Source organism: Natator depressus, chromosome 8 (assembly GCF_965152275.1).
Source record: "Natator depressus isolate rNatDep1 chromosome 8, rNatDep2.hap1, whole genome shotgun sequence".
Classification (NCBI taxonomy): Eukaryota; Metazoa; Chordata; order Testudines; family Cheloniidae; genus Natator; species Natator depressus.
Genome location: NC_134241.1, coordinates 105,716,417 through 105,743,389, shown reverse-complemented (window position 1 = coordinate 105,743,389; position 26,973 = coordinate 105,716,417). Strand labels below are relative to the sequence as shown.

The 26,973-nt window shown below is 52.7% G+C and overlaps 1 protein-coding gene across 14 annotated transcripts in view; it reads left to right on the top strand.

The window, feature by feature from the left end:
* The window catches only part of PTPRF (protein tyrosine phosphatase receptor type F), a 599,167-nt gene that overhangs the window by 512,723 nt on the left and 59,471 nt on the right, over positions 1 to 26,973 (top strand). For 5 of the 14 annotated variants that reach the window (XM_074961921.1, XM_074961920.1, XM_074961927.1 and 2 more), the window contains 7 exons: positions 160 to 304; positions 4,765 to 5,070; positions 7,887 to 8,080; positions 16,681 to 16,707; positions 19,620 to 19,737; positions 22,016 to 22,594; positions 23,141 to 23,238. In XM_074961921.1, the coding sequence (XP_074818022.1) occupies positions 160 to 304; positions 4,765 to 5,070; positions 7,887 to 8,080; positions 16,681 to 16,707; positions 19,620 to 19,737; positions 22,016 to 22,594; positions 23,141 to 23,238 (1,467 nt within the window). The remainder of the gene's footprint in view (positions 1 to 159; positions 305 to 4,764; positions 5,071 to 7,886; positions 8,081 to 16,680; positions 16,708 to 19,619; positions 19,738 to 22,015; positions 22,595 to 23,140; positions 23,239 to 26,973) is intronic. The other 9 variants (XM_074961929.1, XM_074961926.1, XM_074961928.1 and 6 more) reach the window with 3 other exon arrangements.

Genomic DNA, 26,973 nt, shown 5'->3' with positions numbered 1-26,973 from the left:
GGGACGCTGTGTCTGGGCTCCGTGGCTCAGGAGCTCAGGGCAGTTCTGGGAGCGTGGTCACTGGCTCCCCTGGCCTTGGGAGCTGATCCCCGGGGAGAAATGTTTATCTGCTCTTCTCTAACTTTGTAAAATAACTGGCGTCTCCCATCTGTTCTCCAGCACAAGGTGGACTTTGACCCAAGCTCGTCGTACGCAGTGGAAAGTCTCAAGCCTGACACGCTGTACAAGTTCCAGCTGGGAGCCCGTTCGGAGCTGGGGCTGGGGGTGTACACCCCAGTCATAGAAGCCAGAACTGCCCAATCCAGTAAGTGTCCACAGGGCTGTTGGTGAGGACAGAGCAAAGGCAGCCTGGCTTCCCCCTAGGCACGGGGAGCATCAGGCCTCAGTGCTCCTGCCCTTGTATTGTCAGACCAGCCACTGACAAATAGCAACCCGGTGTGGGGTTAGGGAAGGCCAGCCTGCACTCCCGTCTCGGCCTGATTGGCAGAAGGTGATATGGTAAGTCCTGTCTGTATTGTTCAGCCATGCCGTCCTTCCCCGCAGGTAGATTCACAGAGACACTGAGGAGGGAGGAAGGTGGGCTGGCAAAGTGCCTGGGAGAGGCTGCTGGGCAGGGAAATGCGTCTCTGTGAGTTTACTTACACGCCGTCATGCCATTCAGATGGGCAGGCCAGGCTCAGATTGCTAGACTCCGGCAGCTTGAGAGCGCCTGTCTCCCAGGCCATGGGACACTCTCATTCCTCCCCCTCCCCTTCCCAACCCCCTGCCCAGCTGCCTGTCTGCTGAGGGTGCCAGTCGCAGGACTGCATTGGACACATTTGCAAGGTGGGGCTCCCCTGTGCTGACTGGCGGCTGGGAGACCAGACGGAGGAACGTGGTGCTGTGTGTGAGTGAATGAGGCTGCTGCTTCAGGAACTGCAGGCATGAGGGAAACAACCACAAGCAGCAGGGAATTAATAAAGAGGCCAGATTCTGAGGTAACCCTGGCGATATCACTTTCATCCACTCTCTGCCCCATGTGATCGCAGAGCAGAGTTCCCTTGGCTGTGATTGGCAGCTCAAAGTGCTGCTCGTAAACAGATTAGGGCTATCAAAGGGCTCTCTCGATAAGCTCGTTTTCACTAACCAGTTCTGGGCTTGCTATCATGCAAAGAGCATTAAAAGGGGCGGAAGGAGCGTCTGTCCAGGATTTGGTGACCATGTGGGGTGAGCAGTTGGTGAAGGCAGCCGGCTTTCTCTGCAGGGAGAGAGTCTGCTGTTCCTGCTGCGTTGGCTAGGCTGAGGTGGCCCTCAGAGAAGGAGAGCAGCAGCGCCACTCATGATTACAATGACCTTCCCTTCAAGGAAAAGGCTGCAGCCTTGTTTTTTCCTTCCCCCCATTAGCATATCAATCACCAGGGTCCCAGCAGCCCAGTTAAACTGGTACTTTGGCTAATGGAATCTCAGTGCCTGTGCAATAGATTGGACATAAAATATGGAGGGAGTCTCTGCTCAAGCCATTATAAATATTTGAGCGCTGGAGAACATGCTCTGAATATGGGGATTTGTCATTTTATTTTTTTGCTGGTTTTGATGCCACTTTGTCATTGATAGACAAAGGGTTGGGCACCTCTTCCACCACTCAAATAACAAAGCCAGACAGGCAACGGATGCAGGCACCAAGTGCTGTGTCAATGGGATTTAGCTAACCAGGAGCAAGGCATTCTGTCCCCACACAGTCCATTCATCAAGAGCACTCCAAGTGTAGACAAGCCCTGAGGAGCCCTGCCATAGTCAGACTAGGAGAAGCCACTCTTTGGAGATAGCCCTACCTGCTCACTGGGCTCCTAGCCTACTCTGCACACACTGTCCCCTCACCAGCACTTCCAAAGTCACCCTGTTAGAGATTTGGCTTTCTCAGCAAAGACCACAGCAGTAACATAACAAAGTTACCCAGTTCGGGTGTCCACACCACACAAGGGGTGCTGACAAATTGGAAAGGGCTCAGAAAAAAGCCCCAAGGGCTGCTGATGCCTAGAAACGTAAGGGTGTAGTGGGCTCTCTGTCACCTGGAGTCTTTAAGGCAGCCTTGGACTTCCGTCAAAGAGGCCTGCTTTAGCTCAGCCTGAAGTTATGGGCTTGGTGCTGGAATCACTGGGTGAAATGCTCAGGCCTGCTGTGCAGGTCAGATGGGTTCCCTCTGACCTTAAGATGGGTATCATTTGTCCACACTTCAAGTGATTGTCCCCTGTGCCATCCCATCTGGGTGCCCTGGAAAAGGCGTTTAGATCACAGAGAATGGCAAGCAGCAGCAGTCAGGCTTGCACGATCCGAAGAGCCTGTTTCAGGTGATATTCCTGGCACGGACAAGCAAGAGGCATGCCCTTAATGAGACCGTTCTGGGTTGTTAGCTGGGCTTTGCCCTGCCGGAACCAAGTTGGTCTGGCATTCGTTGATAGACCAGGGGCTGGGGCCGGGGTCGCCTTCCGCAGCTGCACTGTCTGCGCAGGAAGCAGAGGAGGGCCTCTTGACTTAGCCTCCGGCAGCACAGAGAGGGCCCTCGGCTCCTGAGGGGTCTGGGCAAAGAGGTTCCCGTTCCTAAGGGCTTGGCTGAGTTGAGTTTTCCTTGGACACCTCATTCTCCTGAGGGTCCCAGAGGCGCAGCAATCAATGCAGGAGTCCACAGCAGCACCATACAAGGTGCGTAATTTAGCAGAGGAGCCCCTGAGCTGTGCCTGGCAGGGGCACCAGGGGCGGAGGGCAGGGGTGAGCGGGATGTTGGATGCTGAAGGGGGACCTGTTTTGGAAGTAGTCTGTGTGCCGCTGAATAGTAACGAGTCGCCTGCCAACCTGAGGCTGCCCAGGCAGGGGGACACACAGTGTCTGCAGAAGCAGGGGCGCGGCCCACCCTATGCTTGGTGAGAAGCTAGTTAGGAAACTAGTTTAAATTCACCTGCTGGGGTTCTGCAAAGGGATCTGGAAGTGAAAAGGGGCTGATGGTCCCCCAAGCAGGTGTGGGAGGTGGAGGGTGTAAGGACCTTCAGATCTCCTATCCCGCAGGTCCCTCCCCAATTCAAATGCTGCTCGCCCTCGAGATTTACCAGGGTGCTCGAGGCAGATTTTCCCCCGGTAAGGAGCCTCTGAGCTGGGTAGGGGCGCAGGCCCGCTCATGCCCAAAGCCGGGCAGCAGTACACACTCTCCTGGCCCTCGGCCTGCTGTGACGTGGAGACAGCAGCATGTCTGCCGGGGGCGGGGTGTGTGTGCGTGCGTGTGTGTGTGCATGGATGCGCACGCTGGCCCTGCTGCCTGCCCGGGGCGGGGGATGGACATTTCCATGCCGGGGGTGGTTTAAGTTGACCCTGCTTATGTTACTGCCTTTTATTTTATTTCCCTTAAGTGTTAAGCGACTGCTTGTGTGTTTTGCGCATTGTCTGTGTGACTCTTACCCAGCCAACAGGCAGGATGGAAAGGGCCAGCGAGACGCCTACCTGTGCTGCCCTGCAGAGAGGGCCCTTATGACAGCAGCTCCTCGCGTTAGGTCCCGGGAGACGCGGTGCAGAGCAAATGGCCGAGCGAACGCTGGCCTGCCTGCTTGGCCTTTGCAGCTGGTAGTGGAAGGGAAGGGCTTCCCGGAGTCTCATGGCTCCTCACTTCGCAGGCGCCTCCTCTTAGGTGTCCCCCAAGACTCCATTCTCTCCAGTCCGCCTTCTCTGTCCTCCCTCTGACTGTCGTCTGGGCTGCTGATGCTCAGGTGTGTGTGCTGTATCTGTGCCTTTGCTCTCTCCCTGCCCGTTTCCTCCGTTCCTGAGCACTACAGAGGGGGCCTGTCCTCACTGCAGGCTGCGGGTAACCGGTCAGCACCTCCTGCAGGTCGTTGTCCTTTGCTAATTCCCCTCCTGCCCCATATTCTCTTCCTCGTTCCCAGCAGGGCCAGGAGTGGTGGGCTGGGTAGCATCCGTGTATTGGTCACCTTCATAACAGCCCACCCAACAGGACACCATCTTCTGTCCCCAGCCCAGAGCTATGGTTCCTGCTGGCGTGGCTCAGAACTTGGTGTTAGAGGCAGATGATTTTCACGTCTGCTTTGAAGCAAAACTTTGCCTGTCCCATCCCCCCCTGGGCTGGGGCTGAGGCTGGGGTGGGGTCTGAAGCCCGTTGACAGGTAATGAACAAGCTGGACCCATTTCCAGGCATCCCTTCTCACATGCACAAGCACAGCCACCTTCCCTGCCAGCCTCGAAAGATCCGCAGGCTCCCGCCCCATTTCAGGATACAGTGCCCAGTTCCCTGTCTGGATTTTGCTCTAGCCAGTCTTCCAAGTGTCTTCTCTCTGTTCTCCTGCTGCATCTGCCCTCAGCTAGCCCCAGGCTCCTCTCTGCCCTTCACGCCATCTCCCCACGTCTGGTGCAGGAGCCGTCTCCTCTGTCGCTCCAGCCTTCTGGGATTTTGCCGCCTCTTCAGCTCTGTTTGTTTCACATCTCGGCTGAAAACGTCTCTCTTCTCCCTGGCCCCATGTCTCTCTCCCCCTCTCCACGCTGTCACTGCATTAAACCCCAGACAGCTGGGGAGGCAGTCTGGTGTTGCAGCGCTGCCTGTCAGATATTCAGATACAGCTTGCCCCCAACGACTTCTCAGATTACCTGTAAAGGAGGAGTGGGAGAGTCTGCAAAGCTCTCGGCTGCATTTCTTTGCTGCTACGCAGTGCTCCGTTGGCTGGGTAAGAGTTCCCTCTACATTTTGTTTTTCCTTCCGCTCATTTCCCTTCATCTCCCCACTATCCCTAGCCCCTTCCGCCCCACCCCAAGAAGTCGAGTGTGTAAGCACCAGCTCCACTACCATCCGGGTAAGTTGGGTGCCACCGCCTGCTCAGAGCCGCAATGGGGTCATCACGCAGTACTCCATTGCATACCAGGCGGTGGACGCAGAGGACAGCGCCAAGCACGTAGTGGATGGAATTGGACGGGAACGCTCCAGCTGGGAGATCAAGGACCTGGAGAAATGGACAGAATACAAGGTGTGGGTGCGGGCCCACACAGATGTGGGGCCTGGACCGGAGAGCTCCCCGGTGCATGTGCGCACTGATGAGGACGGTAGGTGTTACTGAGCTGCTCCTTTAGCCACTTCCCTGCAGGTATCCAGGATGGCTCCTTGCTGTTCAGCCAGGCGCTCCTCAGTCTGTTGCCAGTGCCCGGAACGTGCTCACTGCCGGCCGGCCATAGCGGGGACAGATGGCTGCATTCTCTTGGGGAGCGTTTCCTTCTCTCACACCACGCTCCAGCCTTGCAGCCTCTGCCACGTGCCCCTCTCCTGCTGCTGGTCTCTTCGCTGGCCTTTGTGTGCCTTGCGTGGGGAGCTCACGGCAGGCACCAAGTGACTGGAGAGGCAGAGTCCTGGATGCCAGTGGTGAGCTGGTCCATTGCACTTCCCCCATTTGATCCCCACCACACAACCCTGGGCCTGCTGGGAGAATGAGGCAGCCACTTGCCTGCACTCAGAGCGCAGCTCCCCTGCCCTGGCCTTCCAGGCTTGTGTGAGAGCAAAGCTCCCCTGTAATGGAAGCACTGTAGGGAGGGCCCCCCAGGGAAAGGCTGTAGGGTGCCACCCCCCTAGGCAAAGGCTGTGGGGTGGGTCCCCCCCGGCAGCGGCTGTTCCCTCCTGCATTGTCGGATCAGGATTTAAAGTTAGCTTGTTGGCTAGAAATGCAGAAAATCAGAGAGAGGAAACAAAGTCCATTTGAAGCTCGTGGCTATTGTTGGAAAGCTGCTCCCAGGCGGGCCACAGCTTACATAAATCTGTTCTTCCTCTCCAGCACCAGAATATCCCATGTCCAGAATGCATTCCTGGCTGGGACGGCCTTAAACAGAAATTGCATTGCATTAGCAAGTCTGTCAGTTATGTCACCAGGGCTTAAGCCATTCCCTTTGAAAGTGCCGATGCTCGGAGTGACGGGAGGAACTTCCGTGGTTTATGCTGACCTCAGAGGCTGTGCGTGGCAGCGGGAGGGAAGCGGCAGAGAGGCGAGCGGAGGAGTATCTCTCCATTGCCCAGCCAGCTTCACAAATTGAGACCAGACATTTTGCAGTTTCACTAAATGTGCTGCCACTGTCCCTTATGCCTCTTCAGCTGTGGGATGTGGTGTATGGAAATGTTCACGGACTGTTTGCCCGGCTCGACGAATACGTCTGTGTGTACTGCTGCCTGTATTGTTTGCTTCAGTTCTCATCCAGCCGAGTCACAGCCCAAGGGAAGCTGCTACCCTAGAAATGTCACAACAAGCTCTCCTAGTTAGTTTTAGGGCACCGTGGTTGGACATCCCAGTTCAGCTGTCAGAAATGATTTCAGATTTCTCCAACATGCTGATGCTCAGGAGATGTCCCCAAGGAAGGAATGTGAAATACAGAACTCTGAGTGAGATGAGAACAAATTGAACTTTCCCTCTCCGATCTCAGACCCATCCCTTGCTCACATCACTGGTACAGGCAGCGCAGCAGACACCCCGAATGGGGGAACCCACCTGGTCCCCCAGGACCGGATTCCTAGCAAACACTGTCCTCCCGCCCCAGGAGCTGTTCCTGCCGCTGCCAGGGCTGATGATCTGTTACCCAACGAGCTCAGCTCAGGAGCATCTTGCTTTTCGCCCCAGTTCCCAGCTGAGAGGAGTGGGCGGGCGGGGTTCGGCTCATTCGCCCAGGGAAGGAAGCCGTAAGACTCACCCAAGGTCACTGAGTGGGTTGGATGACAACACAGGGTGCACCAGGCTTGTGGTAACCACTTGACCACAGCCCCCTCCACTCTGTCACCTTTGCTGGCCTAGCAGTGCTGAAATACTCACTGCTTCCCTTCTCCGATTTATTTAATTATCTACAATTAAGAGAGACATCTGGGGAAAAGAATGAATTGCCCTGAGGCTTCAAAGTCATGCTTTCCTGCTCGGTAGCTGTTTCTTCCCATCTAGTTGGTTGGAATAGCAACATTCATTATTTCTGCATGTCAGCTGTCCATCCCTAATTACCTAATTGGGATGATTTCTTGCTGTGCTGGGAGTTGGGGCATATGGGCCTTTTACAGGCCCTGGATCCTTCCGGGGAAGGAAGAGTGGGTAGGGGCCTCTCAGCAGTGGGACAAAGGACTTGAGCTGTGTCCTGCAACTAGCTCCTCAGTGCTCGCATGGCAGCGACACCCTCCGAAGGGAATGTGACTCTGCTCCCAGCTGGTTCAGTCCAAGGGAGCTTTCCAAGAGCAAGGGAGAAGTGGCTTTTTCAGCACTGACAGTGTTCACTCAGCACGGGACCAAAAAGGCAGAAGGACGTCATGTTTCCAAAGGGTGGACAGGGTGTAAATATATCTTTAAATGTGCCTCACCTGGCAAGGAAATTGATATTTTCAGGGCACCATACATTTTCACTTTATTCTCCAAAAGCGTTCAGCGAGCCAGGCATGAAGTGCCGGCCCCTCTCTCTGGGTGGGCTCAGTGACCGCGCTCTCTGCTGTTTTTCCTCTTCCCATTAACCTTTTGTTGTCATTCTGGCAGTGCCATGCAGGATCTGGGCGGTGATGGGGCATGTGGGGACATGTGTCAGTTTCAGGGCCCATGTTACATCTGCCTAGAGCTGTGTGTCTGTATTTGAGCGGGGCGTCTGCCCTGGGGAGAGTAAACAGCAGACTGCAGGTGGCATCCTGGAGCCCTAGGCAAGGTGTGCTCCTGTAGCTCACAGCCCGAGCCATTCCCACTGGGGCCAGAGGGCTCTGTCTGGCCACCAGGGGGGATCCGGGTGATGGGACTGTAGCTGTGCAGGGAGGTGTGTGTGGCCATGGGTGTGGGAGGAGGTGGGGGAAGGAACGCTCCGTGGCGGTGGGAATAGTGTGACCTGTGCCATTAACGCTGCCTGTCCCATGTGCGTTCTAGTGCCCAGCGCCCCACCGCGAAAGGTGGAGGTGGAGTCTGTGAATTCAACAGCCATCCGGGTCAGCTGGAAACTGCCGCTCTCCAACAAGCAGCATGGACAGATCCGGGGATACCAGGTCACTTACGTGAAGCTGGAGAACAATGAACCGCGAGGGCAGCCTGTTATCAAAGATGTCATGTTAGCAGAGGCCCAGGTACAGCATGGGGCTGGTGGGCATGGGACAGTCACTATTGCTGTGTCACACAGACGGTGTCTTGAGTAAAGCTCTGCACAAAAGCCTCCCGTTTGCAGCGACACTGAGGTTCCAGGGACAGATGTACACTGCGATGTGCAGGACACGGGATGCAGCCAGAGGCCACTAAGTCACTGGCTAGACCCAGGGACAGACAAAGCTGATTCCCAGAGGAGACGTGTGGCTTGCCCCCTTGGAACCGGTGTTTACAGAGCTCATGAGCTGGTGACACAGTTAATGAGATGATGATTGCACTGTCCTGTGGATTCTGGGTGAGAGGGGAGAGCTCAACTGGCAGGGATTTATTTCCTTATAGCTCCATCCCTGCCTGTGAGAGGGACGTGGGGAGCTGGCACGTAGTGGCTGCATCTTGCCAAGCAGGGAGTAATCCTTCAGAGAGGTTTAAATAAGTCTTTCCTGTCTGCTTCCTTTTGCATTGCCAGTGTTCAGCAAGGGGCAGAGCCACTTTAAGGTACAGCTCCCTAGGCAGGACTTTCTTCATATTTGCCCATCATCAAACTCAGCCCCGCCTATTGGCACATTGCACTGAGAGCCATGAAATTCCCCATTGCCAGGCTCTGCCCAGAGGACTCCAGCCAGCCATGCCCATTTACAGCTCTGCTTTTGTAAGGTGAGACTCAACCTCGATTTACCTTTTGAAACACAAAGGTAAACAGAGCAGGCAGGTCTGAGAGGGCTGGGCAGGAGTGAAGAGGTGAGACGGAGCTTGGGAATGGATTTCCCTCCCTGTGTTCACACTCACTCCATGCTTTGGGCTGCCAGCAGGCTCTGTGGTCTGCCTCGACTCCTGCAGTGTATTCCATGTGCGGGCCCTCACCCTGGTCAGTCTAGACTTCCAGCACAAGAAAAAGCAATGGCTGCTCTCTGGGAGTAACTTTCCGGGGGCCAGGGAAGTCTTCAGAGCCTCGCTTATGTCATAGCCGCAGATAGAATAAAATTCCTCTGGAGAGCTCCAAGCCCGACACAGGATGGACTTGAGCCATTCTCTACAAAGAGAATTGTACAAATCCGCTGCTGCAAGTGACAAGTGGCCGATTCAGACCTGGCCTGCTTGAATCATACCCAATATAAACACTGGAGAGCTGCAGCTATTAATTGATCCATCTCCTAAATGCAGCTATGAATCATTTACACATTTCTCAGCAGGGAGCACAGTGCTCAGAGCAGGGTTTTTCCCATTCAGATTCTGAAGGATTAAACCCAGTAGCAGTGTGGAAAAGGACAATGTAAAGGAGAGGAAATGGTCTGAGAGCTCACTAAAGGGCTGGATGGAGCACATTGCTGGGGTTTCACATGCTTCTTTATTTGAATACGTAGAAAAGCTGCCTAATGGCCTTTTCTTTTCCCACGAAAGCATCATCTTTCTGCTGTAGCTTGAACAGTTTATCGCCTTCCTGTTTAGTTTGGGGCTAATGGGTTAATCCCAGTTTTAGGTCAAAGCGAGCACTATTGCGCTTGTAGTCGCCTTCAGAACCTTTCCTCTTCAGCCAGTCAATCTCGTTTTCATTTCTTCCTCATTTCCTAGACAATGGGGAGTTTTAGAGAGAGCGGTTCTGGTCTCTGGAGCCCCCTGCTAGCTCACTGCAATGAGGGTAGATTCCAAGGCTATAGAAACTTTCCCATGAGTATCCAACTCCTGTCAAAGGTTCCCTAAGCTCCCTTTTGCAGGGATGTGTCCGTGTCCCTATAGGAGGGGTAAGCCCTGCTGTGTGTGTGTCTGAGACCATGTTGGTATTTCACAGCACCTGAGCAGCTGTTCCGTAGCCAAAGATGTACAAAGGGGGTAGGCAGTCCTTGTTAATTAACTGTCATCTTGTCTTGCTGAAAGACTTTCCCATCCTAGGCCTTGGACACACTGGGACGGTGTTGGTTTGTCCCAGGTTTTTGGTTTGTTTGTTTTTCACACAGAAGTTGTGGTCAAGCCAGCAAGTTGCTTGGGGTTTTTTGGCCCTGTGGAGCGCTTGTCAGTCTTTGGCATTATGTGGAAAGTTCATTGCTAGCTGTGGATTCTCCCAGGTACTTCTCCGAGCTACAGATCATGCCAGTCCCCTCCATTTCAGGGAAGTCCCATGGAGTGAAATTAGAAGGGAAGCTAATGGCAAGCTGGTAATTGTCAGGAGGAGTATTGCTCTCCAGGAACCAAGTGGCTGCAGAAATGAGCTGATAACCTTGCAAGGAGAGGTCTTCCGTGAGTGATTAGGAGAGAACTTTCCCAGCACAGCGTGAGGTGCCAGCAAGGAGGAGTTACTGAGTTACTGCAGAAATGTTAGGCTCTTCCAGGTGGACAGGACAGGGATGAAGCCTTTGCTAAGCAGAGGCCGCCCACTCAAACTTGAGCATGTGGAGTTTGGGGAAAGTAACGTTTTTATAAGTGCAATCAAAACAATTCACTGGGACCCCTATTAGGAAGGCCAAGACACAAAGGCAGTTGGAATCCATCACATTGGTGCTGTTCAGCACACATAGAAGATTTATTCCTGAGCACAAGAAGAGAATTAAACTGATTGCATATCTGGGGTCAGAGAGGAAATTTTCTTCCGGGCATCTGGGCAGGGCCCTTCCTGGATGATCTGCTGATTGTGAGTGGGAATAGCCTACCCAGTCGAGGTCCTGCAGTGGTATAAGTCATTGCTGCTAAAGCTGACTCCAAATTGGTCCCTGTTTGAAGCAGAGAAACACAGAGAGAGTAACTGGAGACAAAAGGCAGAATACAGGGGGATGGAGATGTTAGTTGTTCAGACAATAGAGAGCCCCAGTGATCCAGAACCATTGGAGCTGGGCAGGAAGCCAGCAGTGAGGCAGCAATCTTGGTGCCACAGAGTGATTGTTTTCCTTTGCCAGCCGCCTTCGTAGGGACTGTAATCGGTTGTTCGAAAGGTCCTGTGGTGAAGTCGAGGCCTCTCTTCTGCCATGGCTATGCTAGGACTGATTTTCCCATCGAAGTTCTTTATATTTAAGTAAATGTTTAGTCTGTGCCCTCACATCCGGCGGACAGACAGCAGGCAGCGTCCACGTCTGGCCGTGGGGAAGACCTCGAAGACAGCAGCAGGTGCTGCGGTATTGCAGACTTTGGCCTGAGCACAACCACATGGCGGGGCTGCATCTCCCACATGGGCTCTGCTGGTGGTGCAGGAGATAAAGCCAAGGCCGGATGCTGGCAGGGTTCTAGTTTGTGTGGGGCTGCTCTCATCTCCCGTTCTGTTCTTGTGAATGGAGGCTCCCTGTCTCTGGGCTGGCTTTGGGAGAACCCACGAGAGCATGGAAGGAGAGCAAGTGACTTGAAGCAGAACCGTTCCTTTCACTTGTGCTGGGTCTGTGGCTCCTGAGTCTTCGTGGGTTCCACGCACAGTGTGAGAGAGTGTGATCCTTCCCCCATGGAGTTCGGAGTCCTGTGGCTGCTGGAGATCGGTGACTCTAGCTTCCAGAGCAAATGGGGAGCCCCACCCACATTCATGGGGTACCCTGCCCCCAGGCAGCATGTTATGTGCTCCGTGAGCAGTAACCCCGTTCTTCCCTTCCTCCTGGGCAATCCTGGACTTGTGGGTGTCTCCAGGAGAGAGGAGCAGGATCTGTGACCCTTCCTCACCTCCCCAGTTGCCAGTAACCGACCCGTTATGCTGCAAATCCACATAGTGAGCCAAGGTGGGACCAAGCAGGTCACTCCCAGAAGGTGACTGGACATCAGCTTGTTGTTTTGTCCTCTGCCCCCATCTATGGGCTCAGATTCAGCACAGAGAGAGGGAGCAGCTGTGAACGTACATGCCCTAGATTCCAATGCCAGGTAAGTGACCGGTGATTTTGGAACATCTGGCATGGAGGACGTAAGCTGCCAGTCCAGGGGACTGGGTGGACATTCAGATCAGACTGAGCTCTGATACCTGCTTCTTACAGACATGCAGCAGAAAACCTGTGGAAGATGGGGAGCTGGGTGTCTTGGAAAGTGACCCTTCCCCCAGACAGCTTTCCGTGGGACTCGCGCTCAGCTCTGGAAAAGTCATGTGTCCTTGTGGGCCTGTATGGTCGGCTGCTGTGTTTCCTTTGGTGCTCGCCCAGCCGTGGAGATGGGCCATCTCCGTCACTGGGGCGCTTCCAATGTCTCTGGCCCTCCGCTTTCCGTGAGCCCTCGCCAGACATGCTCCTCTGGCAGCTTTGGAAGCAATGCATTAATCTCACCTTGTGTTGACCCTCTGCTAATCGGGGAGGGCTTCCCCAGAGAGCTTCTGGTTCTGGGAACCAGCTGGCCACGCTGGGAGTGAAGAGAACTGGCTGTATGGCAGAGCATCGTGGCTGCTGCTTCAGCTGCTCCGTTCTGTGCTTCAGCCGTGGAGCACGTACAGTCCCAAGGGAGATGTTCATGGTGAGGCTGAGCGGGGGTGGCACGAACAGCCATGCTCTGTCCATCTGTCCGGCATTCACAGACCGTCTCATGTCCTGCCAAGCGTCTCAAAAATAGCAGCGGAGTGAAAACAAGTTCTCTCTGAGTAGCGTGCCTGGGAAATTAGCGAGCCCCATTTCCCTGTGCCCTCCTCTCCGGCCACCCTGCACAAGCATCAACAAGAAGGCTTGTACCGAGCCCCTCCTGCTCTGCCCGGAGGGCGATTTGCAGAGAACTCTGGAGCAGGAGGTAATATGATGAGGTAGACCACTGGGGCCTCTCTTCAGCCCGAATTCTGAGCAAGCGCTGCACGTAACAGAGATCTCACTGTCGCCACTGTGTTCAGTGGACAAAGAGGGTCAAAAATCTGCCTTGCACAGGCAAGCTAGTTGAGAAGGGCCCTAAATCCGTGCTTTTGCCAGAGCCATGGTCAGGGGAGGCATCCGTTTCCTTGGAGAGGGACATAACTGCGGCGCACTGTACTGAAGTGCAAAATGAAATGTCGTAAATGCATTGCAGCGGCCATAAATACAGGCTGTTAGCTTTAGCACTTCTCTGTGCCATCTTGCCTCCTGCATGCAGCACCGTCTGAATCCCGTTTATCAAGGCTTCTGCGTTCTCAAGATCAATTTGTCTTACTCAGCACCCTTAAACACTTATGAGGTAATTGAGCTGGTTTAGGAGGGAAATGTTTTTATCTGCAGGTGATATTTTCGTAATGAAACTGAATTTATAACTGAGTCTGTGGCCAGGCATGGCATCTCAAACATGTTCCTACAGGATCTAGCCCCACTCTCATCTGAAAGAAAATTACAATATGCAGAAGATGTAAATTTAAATGGCTCCATTATTTTAAAAATTCATCCTCAAATCTCCTGTATACAGCTATTGCACGTACATTGTTGGCTTATTACACCCCCCTCCATGTGGCGTGAGGAGGTTAGTGGGGGCACCAGCCTTCAGAACCTGCATCTCCTCCATTGTTCAGCACATAGGCATGGGGTTGGCGGCTCAGTGGTGCTGCTGCAGGTGTTCTCATTCGGAGTCTGGACAAACTCCCAGGTAGTCTTTGGGATAGTGCTTTAATCAAGCGTCATAACATGCGTGTTCTCCCCTCCTGCCAGAGGCGCAGTGCTTGGAGCAGGAATGGATTCCTGAAAGGAAAAGCTGCCGGTCCTTTGATCCTTTCTCTAGCAAGACTTTAGTCAAGCTGTAGGCCAGTGGAGTGACCGACAAAGGCTGTTCACCTGCACACAGCGCACTTCACCCAGCTTAGGGTGGTTAGTACAGGTAGAACTTGAGCCAGGCAGAATGTAATTACTCGAGTTGGACTGAAGACAGAACACTGGCGATAACACCCAGACCTTGTGAAAGAGGATCTTTAATGATGGCATTTGGTCAGGACCTTGGTTTTATATGACATCTCTGGGGATGACCTGACCTCTTCCTTGAAAGAGACTTTTAAGATGGTTTACGGGCACAATTTTAGTTGCCATATAATGCCATTCTGTAGGTGCAGTGTAATAGAAATTCAGAAGAGCAGTTTAGCCAATAGCTGGTTCCCACTGAATTTAGAGATTAAAACAGTAAAACGTTGAAGACGTGCCATGCATTTTAATACTCTGCGAGTTTACAAGAGCCCCCGTCATTCAGACATGGCCCGGTCTGTGAGAGCACCTCGTGGCTCTGCTAACATTAGCTCTTCTAGAGCCTCTGCGGCTCTCCAGGCCCTTTGCAAACATGCATGGGGCTTTGGGGTGTGAACCCTACCTATCACTGAGGGCTGGGGGTGCGGCACAGAACGGGGAAGTGACTTTCCCAGGACCTCACCACAAATCAGCAGCAGAGCTAAGAGCAGAACTCTGATTCCTGACTCTAGTTCCTGTGCATTAACCACTAGACAATGCTTCCTCTGGGCAGACGCCATAGCTCACGTAACTTAATGCACTGCCTTAGCCAAAGGAACCTTGCCATGATCTCGGTGGCCATTCCCTCTGTGTGCAGCCTACAAGAACCTAGCTGCCAGCATGTACAGTGGTAGCCTAGCCCTGCGTGAGGTTTAGTGACCGAGATGCCATTGGATGCCTTGCAAGCTCGAGTCCGTTTGTAGCGGTTATCAGAAATCTGTGTGCTGCCTCCCTAGGATGGCAGAGAAGCACTCTCTCCAGGAAAAGTTTTGTAGCCGTGCCTGCGGGGAGCTCTTCTTCCTGCCACATGTGCTTTTACCACTTGCCATTCGTTTGTTACACAGTAGGGGGCGTTGATAACATCGGGATTTCTCATCTAAATGTTCAGCAGGTTTGATGCTCTCGTTTCCAGGCTTGCTCAGCCTGCGATTTTGTATGAGCTGGAGGCCTCCTTTGTACTGTGTGTACGTGAGGTGGGGCCGCAGCTCAGCTTTGTATGGGCCCGCCCCAGAGTGCCTCAACAACATCAGAACGGCCAGACTGGGTCAGACCAATGGTCCAGCTAGCCCAGTCCCCTGTCTACCGACAGCAGCCAGTGCCAGGTGCCCCAGAGGGAACGAACAGAACAGGGCATCGCCCAGGGATCCATCCCCTGTCGCCCATTCCCAGCTCCTGGCAAACAGAGGCTAGGGACACCATCCCTGCCCATCCTGGCTAACAGCCATCGATGGACCTGTCCTCCATGAATTTCTCTAGTTCTTTTTTGAACCCCGTTATAGTCATGGCCTTCACAACATCCTCTGGCAAAGAGTTCCACAGACTGACTGTGTGTTATGTGAAGAAACACTTCCTCTTGTTTTAAACCTGATGCCCATTAATTTCATTGGGTGACCCCTACTCCTTGTGCTATATGGAGGAGTAAATGACATTTCCTTATTCATTTTCTCCCCACCAGTCAAGATTTTATAGATCTGTATCGTATCCCCCCTTAGTCGTTCCTTTTCCAAGCTGAACAGTCCCAATCTTATTAATCTCTCCTCATACGGAAGCTGTTCCAGACCTCTCCTCATTTTTGTTGCCCGTTTCTGAACGTTTTCCAATTCCAACAGATCTTTTTTGAGATGTGGCGACCACATCTGCACGCAGTATTCAAGGTGTGGGCGAACCATGGATTTATATAGAAGCAATATGATTTTTTTTGTCTTATTATCTCTCCCTTTCTTAATGATTCCCAACATTCTGTTCGCTTTTTTGACGGCCGCTGCACATTGAGCAGATGTTTACAAAGAACTATTCACAATGACTCCGAGATCTTTCTTGAGTGGTAACAGCTAATTTAGATCCCATCAGTTTGTATGCATAGATGGGATTATGTTTTCCAGTGTGCATTACTTTGCATTTATCAGCATTGAATTTCATCAGCCATTTTGTTGTCCAGTAGTTTAGTGAGAACTCTTTGTAACTCTTCGCAATCTGCTTTGGACTTAACTATCTTGAGTAATTTTGTATCGTCTGCAAGTTTTGCCACCTCATTGTTCACCCCCTTCTCCAGATCCACCTTCTTGCAGATGATATAGTATCAAAAGCCTTTTGAACGTTGCATCAGCACTTCCTCTACAGTGAACCCCTCCATTATATACTGTGTTAATAGCACTGGTTTCCAATGAGAGACAATGGCTGGAAAGTCACCATATACAACACTCTGGAGCAGAGAGCAAATCTGTGATTGGCTTCTGGGCCAATAATCTCTCTTAGTCCCCTGGGTGGTGGCAATAGGGGAAGCCCTAGTGAAGATAGCTCTCTAGGCAGCCATCATTGTCCGGAGCAGAGCTAGGTGACCCAGGGAGTGTAACGTTCAGACCTTGTCTATGCCAGTGCTCCCCTGATTGCTAGCACCAGTGGAGCTAGCAGAAAAGACAAGCTGTAGGCAAGGCTGAAGAGAGGGAGGGACCCAGAGACCCTGTCTGCAGAGTTAGCAAGTGGTCACCTCTCCATCTTTGTGAGAGGGAAGCTGCTTGGCCCTGCTTTGTCTGTTTTCTCAGCCCCGCTGCACAGGCTGGCTGCATGTCGGGGATTGCACTGTATCCCATGTCTGGCCTTGGGTACAGCCTGCACTGAGTGATCCTCTTGTGTGTACGTGTTATAACCCACACCCTGTCCTGCTAACCCAGGCTGTTGTCATTCTCACCCCTTCCTAGAAGTCCTCCCTTAAAATTCTGTCTTCATTTTTCTCTCCTCCTTCCTTTCTCCCCCATCAGTGGAGGGCTGAGGACTCCATCGACCATGTAAGTACCACTCGTGTGTGTTCTAGTTTGGATCAGAGGGGTCTGGCAAATCGATGTATGAATTTTGTAGACATAGTGCTGTCAAAACATCCCTTTCACTCCCTTAATGAGGTTGGAGAGTTGCACTGTGAAGACTTCCACAAGCAGCAAATCCAGAGAAAATTGGCATTTAGATTGCTGCTAAATGCAGAAAAGCAATTGACATTTTCTATAATCTGTGTTTCCAGCTTGTTGCAATGCAATTTTAGGCAGACTCAAGTGATCGACTCAGGAGGTGCATCCTCCTCTCTGCAGTAGTTGGCTCAGCTAGTTGTATGGTAAAATCAGATATATAATCTTTAAACCTCATTGATCCGAGTCATGAAAAATAATCTGCACGCTCAACCGTGACCTTTGGCTGAAACAGAGACTGTAATAGGAAAACAATCACATTTAAATAGTTAAATCCAGTTTTTCCCAAATAATTTTGAAATATAAATTTGGAGGAACAAACTAGAAAATGACCTTTTTAGAGTCAGCAATTCAATTACACACCCCACTGTGGGCTTTCCAGGCCCAGTCCATTTCTCCCGCTGTTTAAACTGAGGAGTTTTGCTAGGAGTGGTTTTGTGATGACAGCCCTATGTTTCCATTGTGCAATCATCTCTTCCTTGATCCATCCTCATCTTACTTCCCCCTCGTCTGCTCCCCATGGTATGCTCTTGCATGAGAATTTCTCTTTGCATGGATTTGGGAGAAGTTAATCCTTTTGGGAGGTTCCGAGTCTGCAGGTTCTTTGTGGGGTGGCTCTGTGGGTACCAGTTGTCCTGCACACTTGCTCGCTCTCACAGACGCCGGGTGTGGAGTGGAGAGGTGGAATTTCGCTCATGCTCTGATTTTGATGTCGTTCTTATTGGTGCTTGTTGATTTGTATCTCTGGCTTTGCTGGTTCCACAATGACAATCCGGTGGCTTGGGCGAAGTAAGGCTGGGCAGGCACCTCGCAGGTGGGTCTGGATGGAATCGGGGGCCTGATGCTGCTGGTGTTTGGGAGACCAATTAATGGGAGAGCAGCAATGATTCCAGAACGAACAAACAAAAGATCCTTTGAAAGGCCTTTAAGGAATCCCTGGAAAGTAGACACAAGTCCCAGGAGGCATCCCATCTCCCCACCCCCGCAGCACCAGTCCTCCCCTGGCCCCTTCACACATGATTCACCCTCTCTTGTCACCCTGTCCCATGTTATTCCTTGTGTTTGTTTTCATCTGGTAGTAGTGCATCTTTCATACCCTGGCCAGTAGCTTTACCGTGGTTGAGTCTGAACAGCTGAGCCTGTGGCATGGCAGAGAGTGGGGTCTGTCCTGCATGGCCCTGCTCAGCTGGGGAGTCAAGTGGGATTTTGCCTTTCCAAGAACGTCCCTATGTTGTCCATTAGGCAATATGGATGAAAAGTGGGAGAGGCTGTGGGGGGCTCCACAGTGGAAGGTTTGATAGGCTTTGGTGGAGGTAAATCAGTGGCCCCTGTGGAGCGGGGATGCAGAGGGAACGCACCAGAGGCCAGGTTCTGTCCTACAGAGATAATTAGTGTGCACTGGGGTGTCCAGTCCCGTCCCCTGCCCAATGTCACTGCTCGCCGGTTAGCCAGGACAGCTTGGGGGGAGCTCAGCGGGGTGTTACAGCCTTGCCCTGGCCTAGGCAGCTTTCCCTGTCTTCTGGGGGCTATGCTTACCAAGGCAGATCCCATTCGTAACATCAGTGACAGAGAAGTCCTAGGGGTCGTTTTCCTCAGCCTGTCCGCAGAGTCTGTGAACCGCTTGGCTGCCAGTCCCAGGGCCCTTCGCAGGTGGAGCCCCTCAGCTCACACGGAGTCACCTCCGATAGAAAATGGCAGGTGGTCATGCTCGGTTCTTTGATTTCAATGTGCCGAGGGGGCTCATGCCCTCCTGGTGCCCCGGGAAGGGGGAAGCTGGGGGTGGTGCTGCACGGCCGCGAGGCACTCTCAGCAGGAGCCGACACGTTCTGAGCACGTCGTCCTCTCCAAGCCTCAGTTACTTCACTGCTAGCAGGGCCTTTCCTCCACCGCCAGCAGCATAGTGCTTCCGCGGCTGTGCCTTGGGGCAGCTGTTGGGCTGAGCTGGAGTGATCCCAAGTTACTGCCCCCTGGCCAAGCCCACCTCTGAGAACTTGCCCCACCTTGTGTATACATGGACCCTCCCTGGCAGCGATGCTGCAGCGGAGTTTCAGCCTGGGGGGGCCTGAGCAGCAATGCCCTGACAAGCCCGTCTCTTGGAGCGCAGCGGCTCCCCCACCCTAGGTTGTCTCCCAGGAGTTCCCAGCAGGATTCCAGGCACCTTCAAATTCCAAAATCAGCCCCAGTGAGGGTTGCACTGATGTACCCTGAGCTTCCCTTCTGCTTTTGTTGGTGGCTTTGATTTGTTATGATCCACTTGCTGGGTCCTGGCTGTCCCTGAGGGCTTTGCCTAGAATGCATTTTCCAACCAAAACTTCCTGGAAACAGCAGCTGTGGAGGCAAGAGTGGGGACGAGGCTCAGAGGAGTTACTCAGAGCCGGTTAGGGATGGCCCTCGTGCCCTCTCAGCCTCTGTTTCTAGGCAAGTTTGCACAGGTCTGGTGACAGCTTTGGATACAGGCACAAAACCCTGAGTGTCGGAGAGGTGACATCTTTGTGAGAGAGGGCGAGTGAGATGTTAGAAATGGAGCCACTGGAATAAATGTCGTCATTGTGCCGTTAACGCCGCACGGGCGTGAGGTTAGAGACCTGCAGGGGGTCTGATGCACGCAACGAAACCAGCCATCATCAGTGCGTCTCTGACTGAAACCCTTCAGATGCCGGGCCTCCTTCCTGTATCCCAAGCAGTAACCAGATTTGTTTCTTGTTGCTTATTTTCTGCTCACCTTATGAACGGTCCCGCAGGAAACCATCATAGGAGGCCTTCTACCTGAAACCACCTATTCCGTCACTGTCGCAGCCTATACCACCAAGGGAGATGGGGCACGCAGCAAACCCAAAGTCGTCACTACGACAGGGGCAGGTGAGTGTGTGGTGCTGCTGGGTGGGTTTATGAAATTCCTTGGGACCTGGCACACCTGATACTGCTGAGGGCGCACCTTTGAAAGGAGTGGGCAGGATGGGGAATGTCATGGGGATTTGTACTTCTGCAGTGGGGGCAAAGGATAAGAGTGCAATCTGCATCCCTTACGCACAGGCTTTTCATGTGGATCAGTTGTGCAGGGTTCACACACAGCAGGGGTGCAGGTAGGAAATGGATAGACACTGAGTGGGCAAAAGGGGAGAAAAAGCAGCTGCCCTTTAGAAGAGATCTATGAAAACCTTTCAGCCTTAACGTACCCACTCAGTGCTGGGAGTAGGGAAGGGAAAGCCAGGTCCTAGACACCAGATCTCACCCGACTCTGAAATGAAGTCCTCCTCACACAGCTTTCTGGTGCCCTGACACCTGGTTTGGGGCGGTTGGAGGGATTAGCCACGGTGGCTGTAGAGCCTCCTGCAACAGCCTTCATTGCACTGAAGGGTTTTTGAGAGGCAGTTAGAAGTGGATCCAGCCTCTACATGTCACTAGACAAGCCCAGCTTAAACCAACACCTGCTGCTGCAGAAGTGCAGCAAAATGCCATATGCAGTCTCCGGATCCTGCTGAATCCAGCCATAGTTTGTTTCCAAGGTTCTACTGTCTAAACAGACAAGTGTATCCAGTGCTAGTGCCCAGAGGAGCCCAGGCCCTGGTTCAGGGACATCACAAGAACACATCAGGCATTTGGCTTTTCTCTGGAAACATGATGGGAGCAGATTTGGGTGGTTGTTGGGAGAGAGGACCAGCTAGCCAGCATTGCCTAGTCATTCATTTTTGGATCACTAGCCCTGACCTACACGTGGTAGTCCTGCTGATCGGCAGACTAACCCCAGGCATAGTGTTTATTGCTCATTATAATGGGAATGCATTTTGCATGAACTGGAAATCTGAGTTCCTGGAGCATTTAACCCAGGAACAGCTCACTCTCCATGCTGCTCCAGATGGCACCAGGATAACTCCAGAGGTCATTTCCATTGTCAGCATCTCAGCTGCTCTATCCCGCAGGCCTCACCAGGACGTACATTCTGTTGAGTTAACACAGCTGTCCTGCAAACAGGAGAAGCTTCCTAAACATCCCAGTGCTACACAGTAAACTGCAGCAGATTGTCCCACCTCGTGATGCACATTTAAAGATAACGATATGTTGAATCAACTTTGAAAAATCATCTGTCCCTAACTCCTGGCTGCTGTTAGCAATTGTGTTGTGAGTTCGAGTAATGGAGAGAGCAACATTAGCAATGCATATTGAATTAGATGTACTTAAATAGTAACAGAGTCCCCTCCTACAGATTTGTCCAGCTCCTAGGGACCTCAGAAGGGAACAGTGTTATGGGCTTCTGAGGGCAGAATGGGCCAGAACACCATCAAATACAGTGTCTGGTTTATTACTACCAGGACATTATCCCACTGATTAGGAGTGTTTTCCATATCAGTTGGATTGTATACAAATCTGATCTGCTTCGGAATGGTGACGCCCTTTGTGTAAGGAGTGAGGAATCCAGGTATTAAATCCTCAATTCCAAACTAACGGTTCTTAACCTGTGAAGGCAGCAGCCCTTCACTTGTGCAGCATGAGCAGAATTTCAGTGGCTTGACTGTTGCTGCTCCCCAGTCACATCGACATTCACATCATGATTTGGTTCATCAGCTAAAGCAAAATATATTCTGATTGCTAACAGCCCACTCCGCACCACTTACAGCCTCTGCAGATGGTAAAATTACAAGGTTTGGGGGTGACATTTTTCCGCATCCAGATAGATCAGGATGCTGGGTATGGGGTTTTGGGCATCTGTGGCAACACAGTACCTCAGGGTCCAGGTTTTCCTGGTGCTGTGGCACTCGTCTGCAGAGAGGGTATCGTTTGGAGAGGTCCACATAATCCAGAATGATCTGTGAGACAGATACGGGTTTTGAGGTGCAATTAAGCCATTGTACGTCTGGGTCTGGATTTTTATGTTCTAATGTCAGCTGCTGCATTCATTGCCCATTTAGACAGTAAAATTTGGGGAATCTAAACCCAGAATTTGCTGGATCCAGCTTTTATCAGCACTTGGATTTGGGTCCATCTGTGTCTATCCATCTAGGTTGTATGCTGCACTCACCACTGTGTTATCTGAGCACAAAGTTACACCAATCCTGGACCCGGTAGACCTGAGTTTTCTCTCCTCTCTTTCCGGCAGCAGGATGGGTTTGTGGGTGGTCACAGTGTCTTTCTGTTCCAGTCCCGGGCAAGCCCACCATGATGATTAGCACAACAGCCATGAACACCGCTCTCATCCAGTGGCACCCCCCCAAGGAGATGGTCGGGGAGCTGCTGGGGTACCGGCTGCAGTACAAACGCACCGACGAGGAGAAGATGAACATCATGGACTTCGGGAAAAACGACCATCACTACACTGTGACCAGGCTGCACAAAGGTGCCACCTACGTCTTCAAGCTGTCTGCCAAGAACAGAGCCGGTCCAGGGGAGGAGTTCGAGAAGGAGATCACCACGACAGAGGACTTGCCCAGTGGCTTCCCGCAGAACCTGCGTGTGGTTGGGCTCACCACCTCCACCACAGAGGTGGCCTGGGACCCCCCAGTGCTGGCAGAGCGAAATGGGCGAATTACCAACTACACGGTTATGTACAGAGACATCAACAGCCAGCAGGAGCTGACCAACGTCACCAAGGACACGAGCATCATGCTGACCAACCTCAGACCTGACACCACCTATGACATCAAAGTGAGGGCCAGCACCAGCAAGGGGGTGGGGCCGCTCAGCCCTAGCATCCAGTCCCGGACCATGCCTGTTGAGCAAGGTAACAAGCCTTACAGTCCAGCCTCATCTCCAGCCGGTGACCCTCCCTTTGGTGTGGCAGGCTGGATTCCCCTTGGCTCTGGCTAACGAGGCTGTACGTTGTCTGGTTTCCTCTAGTAAAACTGGCTCAGCACAGGGAGCCTCGCTGAAGGCTTCCCTCACATTGCCTGTTACTAGGAGGAGGATTTTTGGTGGGAACATAATTGCCTCTCTCACTTCACACGCACACTCCCATTGCATCTGTACATGAAAGGGTCTCTGCTGGCTCTGGTATAGACTGCAAGGTCCAGCTCCTGAGAGCTGCTGGCTTTTGATCCTGGCAAAGGGCCAAGAGAGTTGTTGGGGGGAGAGGAAAGCTACAGTTCAGTCTAGAGCTGCCGTTCTCTGATGTTGGAGAATGTAGTCACCATCAGAAACTCGGCTGGGGGAAAGGCTGCTGCGCTCCTCTGCTTGTCTCCTTTCCTGCTGCCGCTGAGTTCAGTACCCCGTGCTGCTGAGTTCCTGCTGGGCCGTGCAGGCAGCTCACAGGTGTTGTTTTTAATTTCAGTGTTTGCTAAAAACTTCCGCGTCAACGCCGTGATGAAAACGTCAGTGTTGCTGAGCTGGGAAGTGCCTGATTCCTACAAGTCGGTGGTGCCTTTCAAGGTAAGGACCAACTGCACGGGATGCCCCCATGGGAGGGCAGCAGCACCTCTACTGACGGCCTGTCACATGGCAGCGCCAGGCTGCCAGGCAAACGGTTGGCTGAGCAAGGTCCCATTGCTCATCATCTCGGGGGTGGTTCTGTGGAGGCCTCCGAGCACAGAAATAAGGAACTGCTGATGCTTTGGAAAGCAAAGATACTAAGCCAGAGGTGCTGCTGGTTTCTCACCCTCCTTCCTGGCATCCTGCAGCTGCTTGGTTTACTCCTGCCTTCCTGGTCTCTGGCAAGGTTGCAAGCCAGAGCCATGCCAGTGAAGGGGGTCAGCAGTGTTGAGTCAAACAGTGAAAATGATTGCTCTGAGGCCAGCAGGAAAAGCCAAATGGGACAGGCCTGTGTCATGTGCTAAGTCAAGGGGGCGTGTGCCATGTTAGGTCATGTTCTTTAGAATGTGCGTAAGTGCTGGGAGGTTCCTTCTAGGTAGGTCATTAGGTGGCCCTAGAGGGTTGCTAATAGTGACAGGCCCAGGTTGCAGACACTGAGCGAGCTCACCATCCAGCTATAGACCTGAGCAGAGGAACATTTACTCCAGGTGCTAAGCCTCCACCCTTCCTGGTGTGGGCCCACTGGTTCCTTTCCACGGTATATTCTCCAAAGCATCCCCCTGCTCTGCTCTTACCACCTGGGGAAGAGGGAGACTTGTGCAGTCCTCCCAAGGCTGTTGTTAATACCTTTCCCCTGCTCAGCTTTGGTAGGGGCTTATACAGTCTGCCAGTGCCAGCCCCACTAGGTGTCTGGAATCTGGCTGGACAAAGATCCCACTTCCAGCTGGCCAGGACAGCCCCCTGGCAATGCCTGCGTGAGGCGCTCCTGTTCTCAGTGTCCTAGCAGGCTCTGCATTTGTTTGTAATCCAGGCTGGCCCTGCGGCACAGCAGAGCTGGTGATGTCTGACAGCTTTGTGCCCTCAGAGAGGGGGAGTGGGAGATGCTCTCTGGACATAAGGGGAAATCCCAAGGCTGCAGAGCATCCATGAGACAGCTGGAAATGTGATCTCATCACAGGACCTGAACAAGGCAGAACAGCCTGAAAACCAGGCAGCAACTCGACCTTAGAGTGGCTCCCTTTGCCCCGGCCCTGGCTAACCAGATCGCCTGCTCACCACAGAGCTATCAGAGCAGGGGCACAATCCCGAGCGGTGGTTCCATTTTAGCAGTACATAGTCCCCTCTCTGACAGCTACCTGGGCAGACCCTGCACAAATGGCTGCTGCTCTCACTTGTCCGGCCCAGCGCTGGGTGTTATATCAGCCTCCGGGCCCACAATGGCTTATTCACATGGGCCCAAGCTGCCTGTGTCCCTTCAACAGCCCCAGCCGGGTGTAGGGCGCAGCCGAGGCACACAGGGTGGCGGATTTCTGCAGAGGTGGTCCGGACTGTGGGGGGAGAATCTTGCAGACAGAAGCACTGTATCTCTGCTCAGAGTTTGCTGTGCCGAAGGGCGCTGATGGGCATGCAGGCTGACTCGCTGAACCCGTACAGAGGTGATCACTAAGACTTCTGGGCATTGCGCCACCTTGAATTCTGAAACGTGAGTTCTCTGTGCCCCCCCATCGCTGTAGTGCTGGAGCAGCTCACAAGCACTGATGAATTTACGCCCACCCACCCCCAAGAGGCAGGAAAACATTACCCCCATTTCACAGATGGGCACTAGGCCCAGAGACACACAGGGAGCCTGAGTAGAGCCAGAGACGAAACCCCAGTCTCTTGAGTCTGAGTGCAGAGCTTCCTTCTCCACAACCTGAACATCTCCCTGCCTAGCAGTGAAATCAAGGTCACCAGTTTCCTGTGGTGAGAGTGAACATGTCTCCAAGGGGAGTTCTGTGCTCACCTGTGTGTGGGCAGGGGGTGCGGTGCAAGGTGCATTGCCCATCCATGCTGCATGTGTAGGAAGCGCATGGAATGGATGAGTTGAATGCCAAGGGATATGACCACACCACAGGGCAGTCTCTCCACAGCAAGTGGGAGAAGCGTCTGGAATGGCTGCCTGTCTCTCCCCTGCTTGCTGCTAATCACGCCCCATTTCAATCCTGCCTCTCAGTTAGAACGCTGAGTCGGAATCACTTTGAATTTGCAGAGTTTAGCTGGAAAGAGACAGGGAATCAGAGAGGGCATGGCACTCACAGCTTCCCAGGGGCCGGCCATGTTTGGACAGACAGGAGTCTCATTGGGACGGAGGGAATAGCCCAGCTCCCAGTTTGTGCAGTGCGTTAAATGGCCAGTTTGGTTTCCTTATCCTAGCCACAGTGGTTTCCCCTCCTAGTGCTCTGGGTGGGGTGCTGCAACTTTTGGGGGTGGGTAGAGCAGGTCAGGTGCCAGAAGGAATAGTGCTGATGCCTTGTCTCTGCCTTGTAGCCAAACACGAGCAGTGATTCATTCCGTGTCTGCCCCTGCTGTGACCCAGGAGCAGGTGGTGTTAGTTACCTGTCAGCTGAGAGCAACCATGCACATGGGAGGGTGGTTAAAGATATTTCTCCAGTAGTATCTTTCTTCTGTTAATACTCCCAGAAATGCAGGTGCATGTGGGCTTAGAGGAACAGCCCCTGGGCTTTGACTGCACTGATAGAAGTCTCAACCTTCAGGAGTTTGTTTTACAAACAAGGTTCACCTCTTTACTCTCTGCTTAATGCGGGCACATGAGAGGCAGAGGACAGAGCCTAATAACCACAGCAGATAAATCTCCCTGGGAACAATTAGTATTATCTGCACTTGATAAACAGTCTCACACTAAATCTACATCCCAAAGGGTGTCACATTCCATGTTAACCGATTTAATTAATAGGGATTTTGTTCTGATTGTGAGTACTGGCACAACCTTGTGGGGGGTTTTTTTTTTTTTTGGGTGGAGGGGTGAATTGGAGACCTCTGGAATTTTCACTCCTCTCAAATAAGTAAAGCAGGTGTCAGTTCTCTTCAGGGAACTTCACAGCTTCATCTGGGCCCGGGATAAACTCCCTGAAAAGCGCTGCCTGGCTTTGGTGGGGTATTTTACAGGAGATGTTACATTCCAGCCCTCCTGGCCATACGCCTTGGACACTGTTCTTAGGTCCCAGGGATTTTCCTCCTTGCATATTTTCCAAGTAAAGGTGAAATTTGACAATTGCTGGATTCTCACCATTTTGAGCTAGGAGCTGGTTTGGGCACTTCCGGTGCTTTCACGTCAAGTGTAAGGCCAGCCTTGGTGGTGGTTTTTTCGTTTCCTTGACACACCTCCCTGGCCTTGCCTAGGACAGAGGCTGTGTGGGTTGTGGGCAGTATTGTTAGGTATTTTACAGGGGAGAAAAAGATTCTAACTCCCTGCCAAAGTGCAGGATTTTCTGTGTCTGCGCCATCCAAGACGGATGCTATCCAGCCTCTATTTGAAGGAGCTTCCAGGACGCCGAGGCGTCTGTTCCATTGTCCTACTGCTTGGACAGTCGGGAAGGTTTTCCTGAGATTCCCTCTCAAGCTGCTCTGTTTCAGTCGTTGCATGAGTCAGTTCGGCACATTTCAGGTGAGCTTAGAAACAGCCGCCTGGGTGGCAGCTAGCCTCGGCTGCGCTAGCCAAGACTCCAGCCTTCAGCAGGGGCATTCGGGCCCACCTAGCTTTGCAAGCCGGTCTCCGTGAGCTAGAGCAGCTCTAACAGGGATTTTATAGCAGGCCAGGCGTGGGTCAGCCCAGCGTTCAGCAGTTTAAAGCCCTGT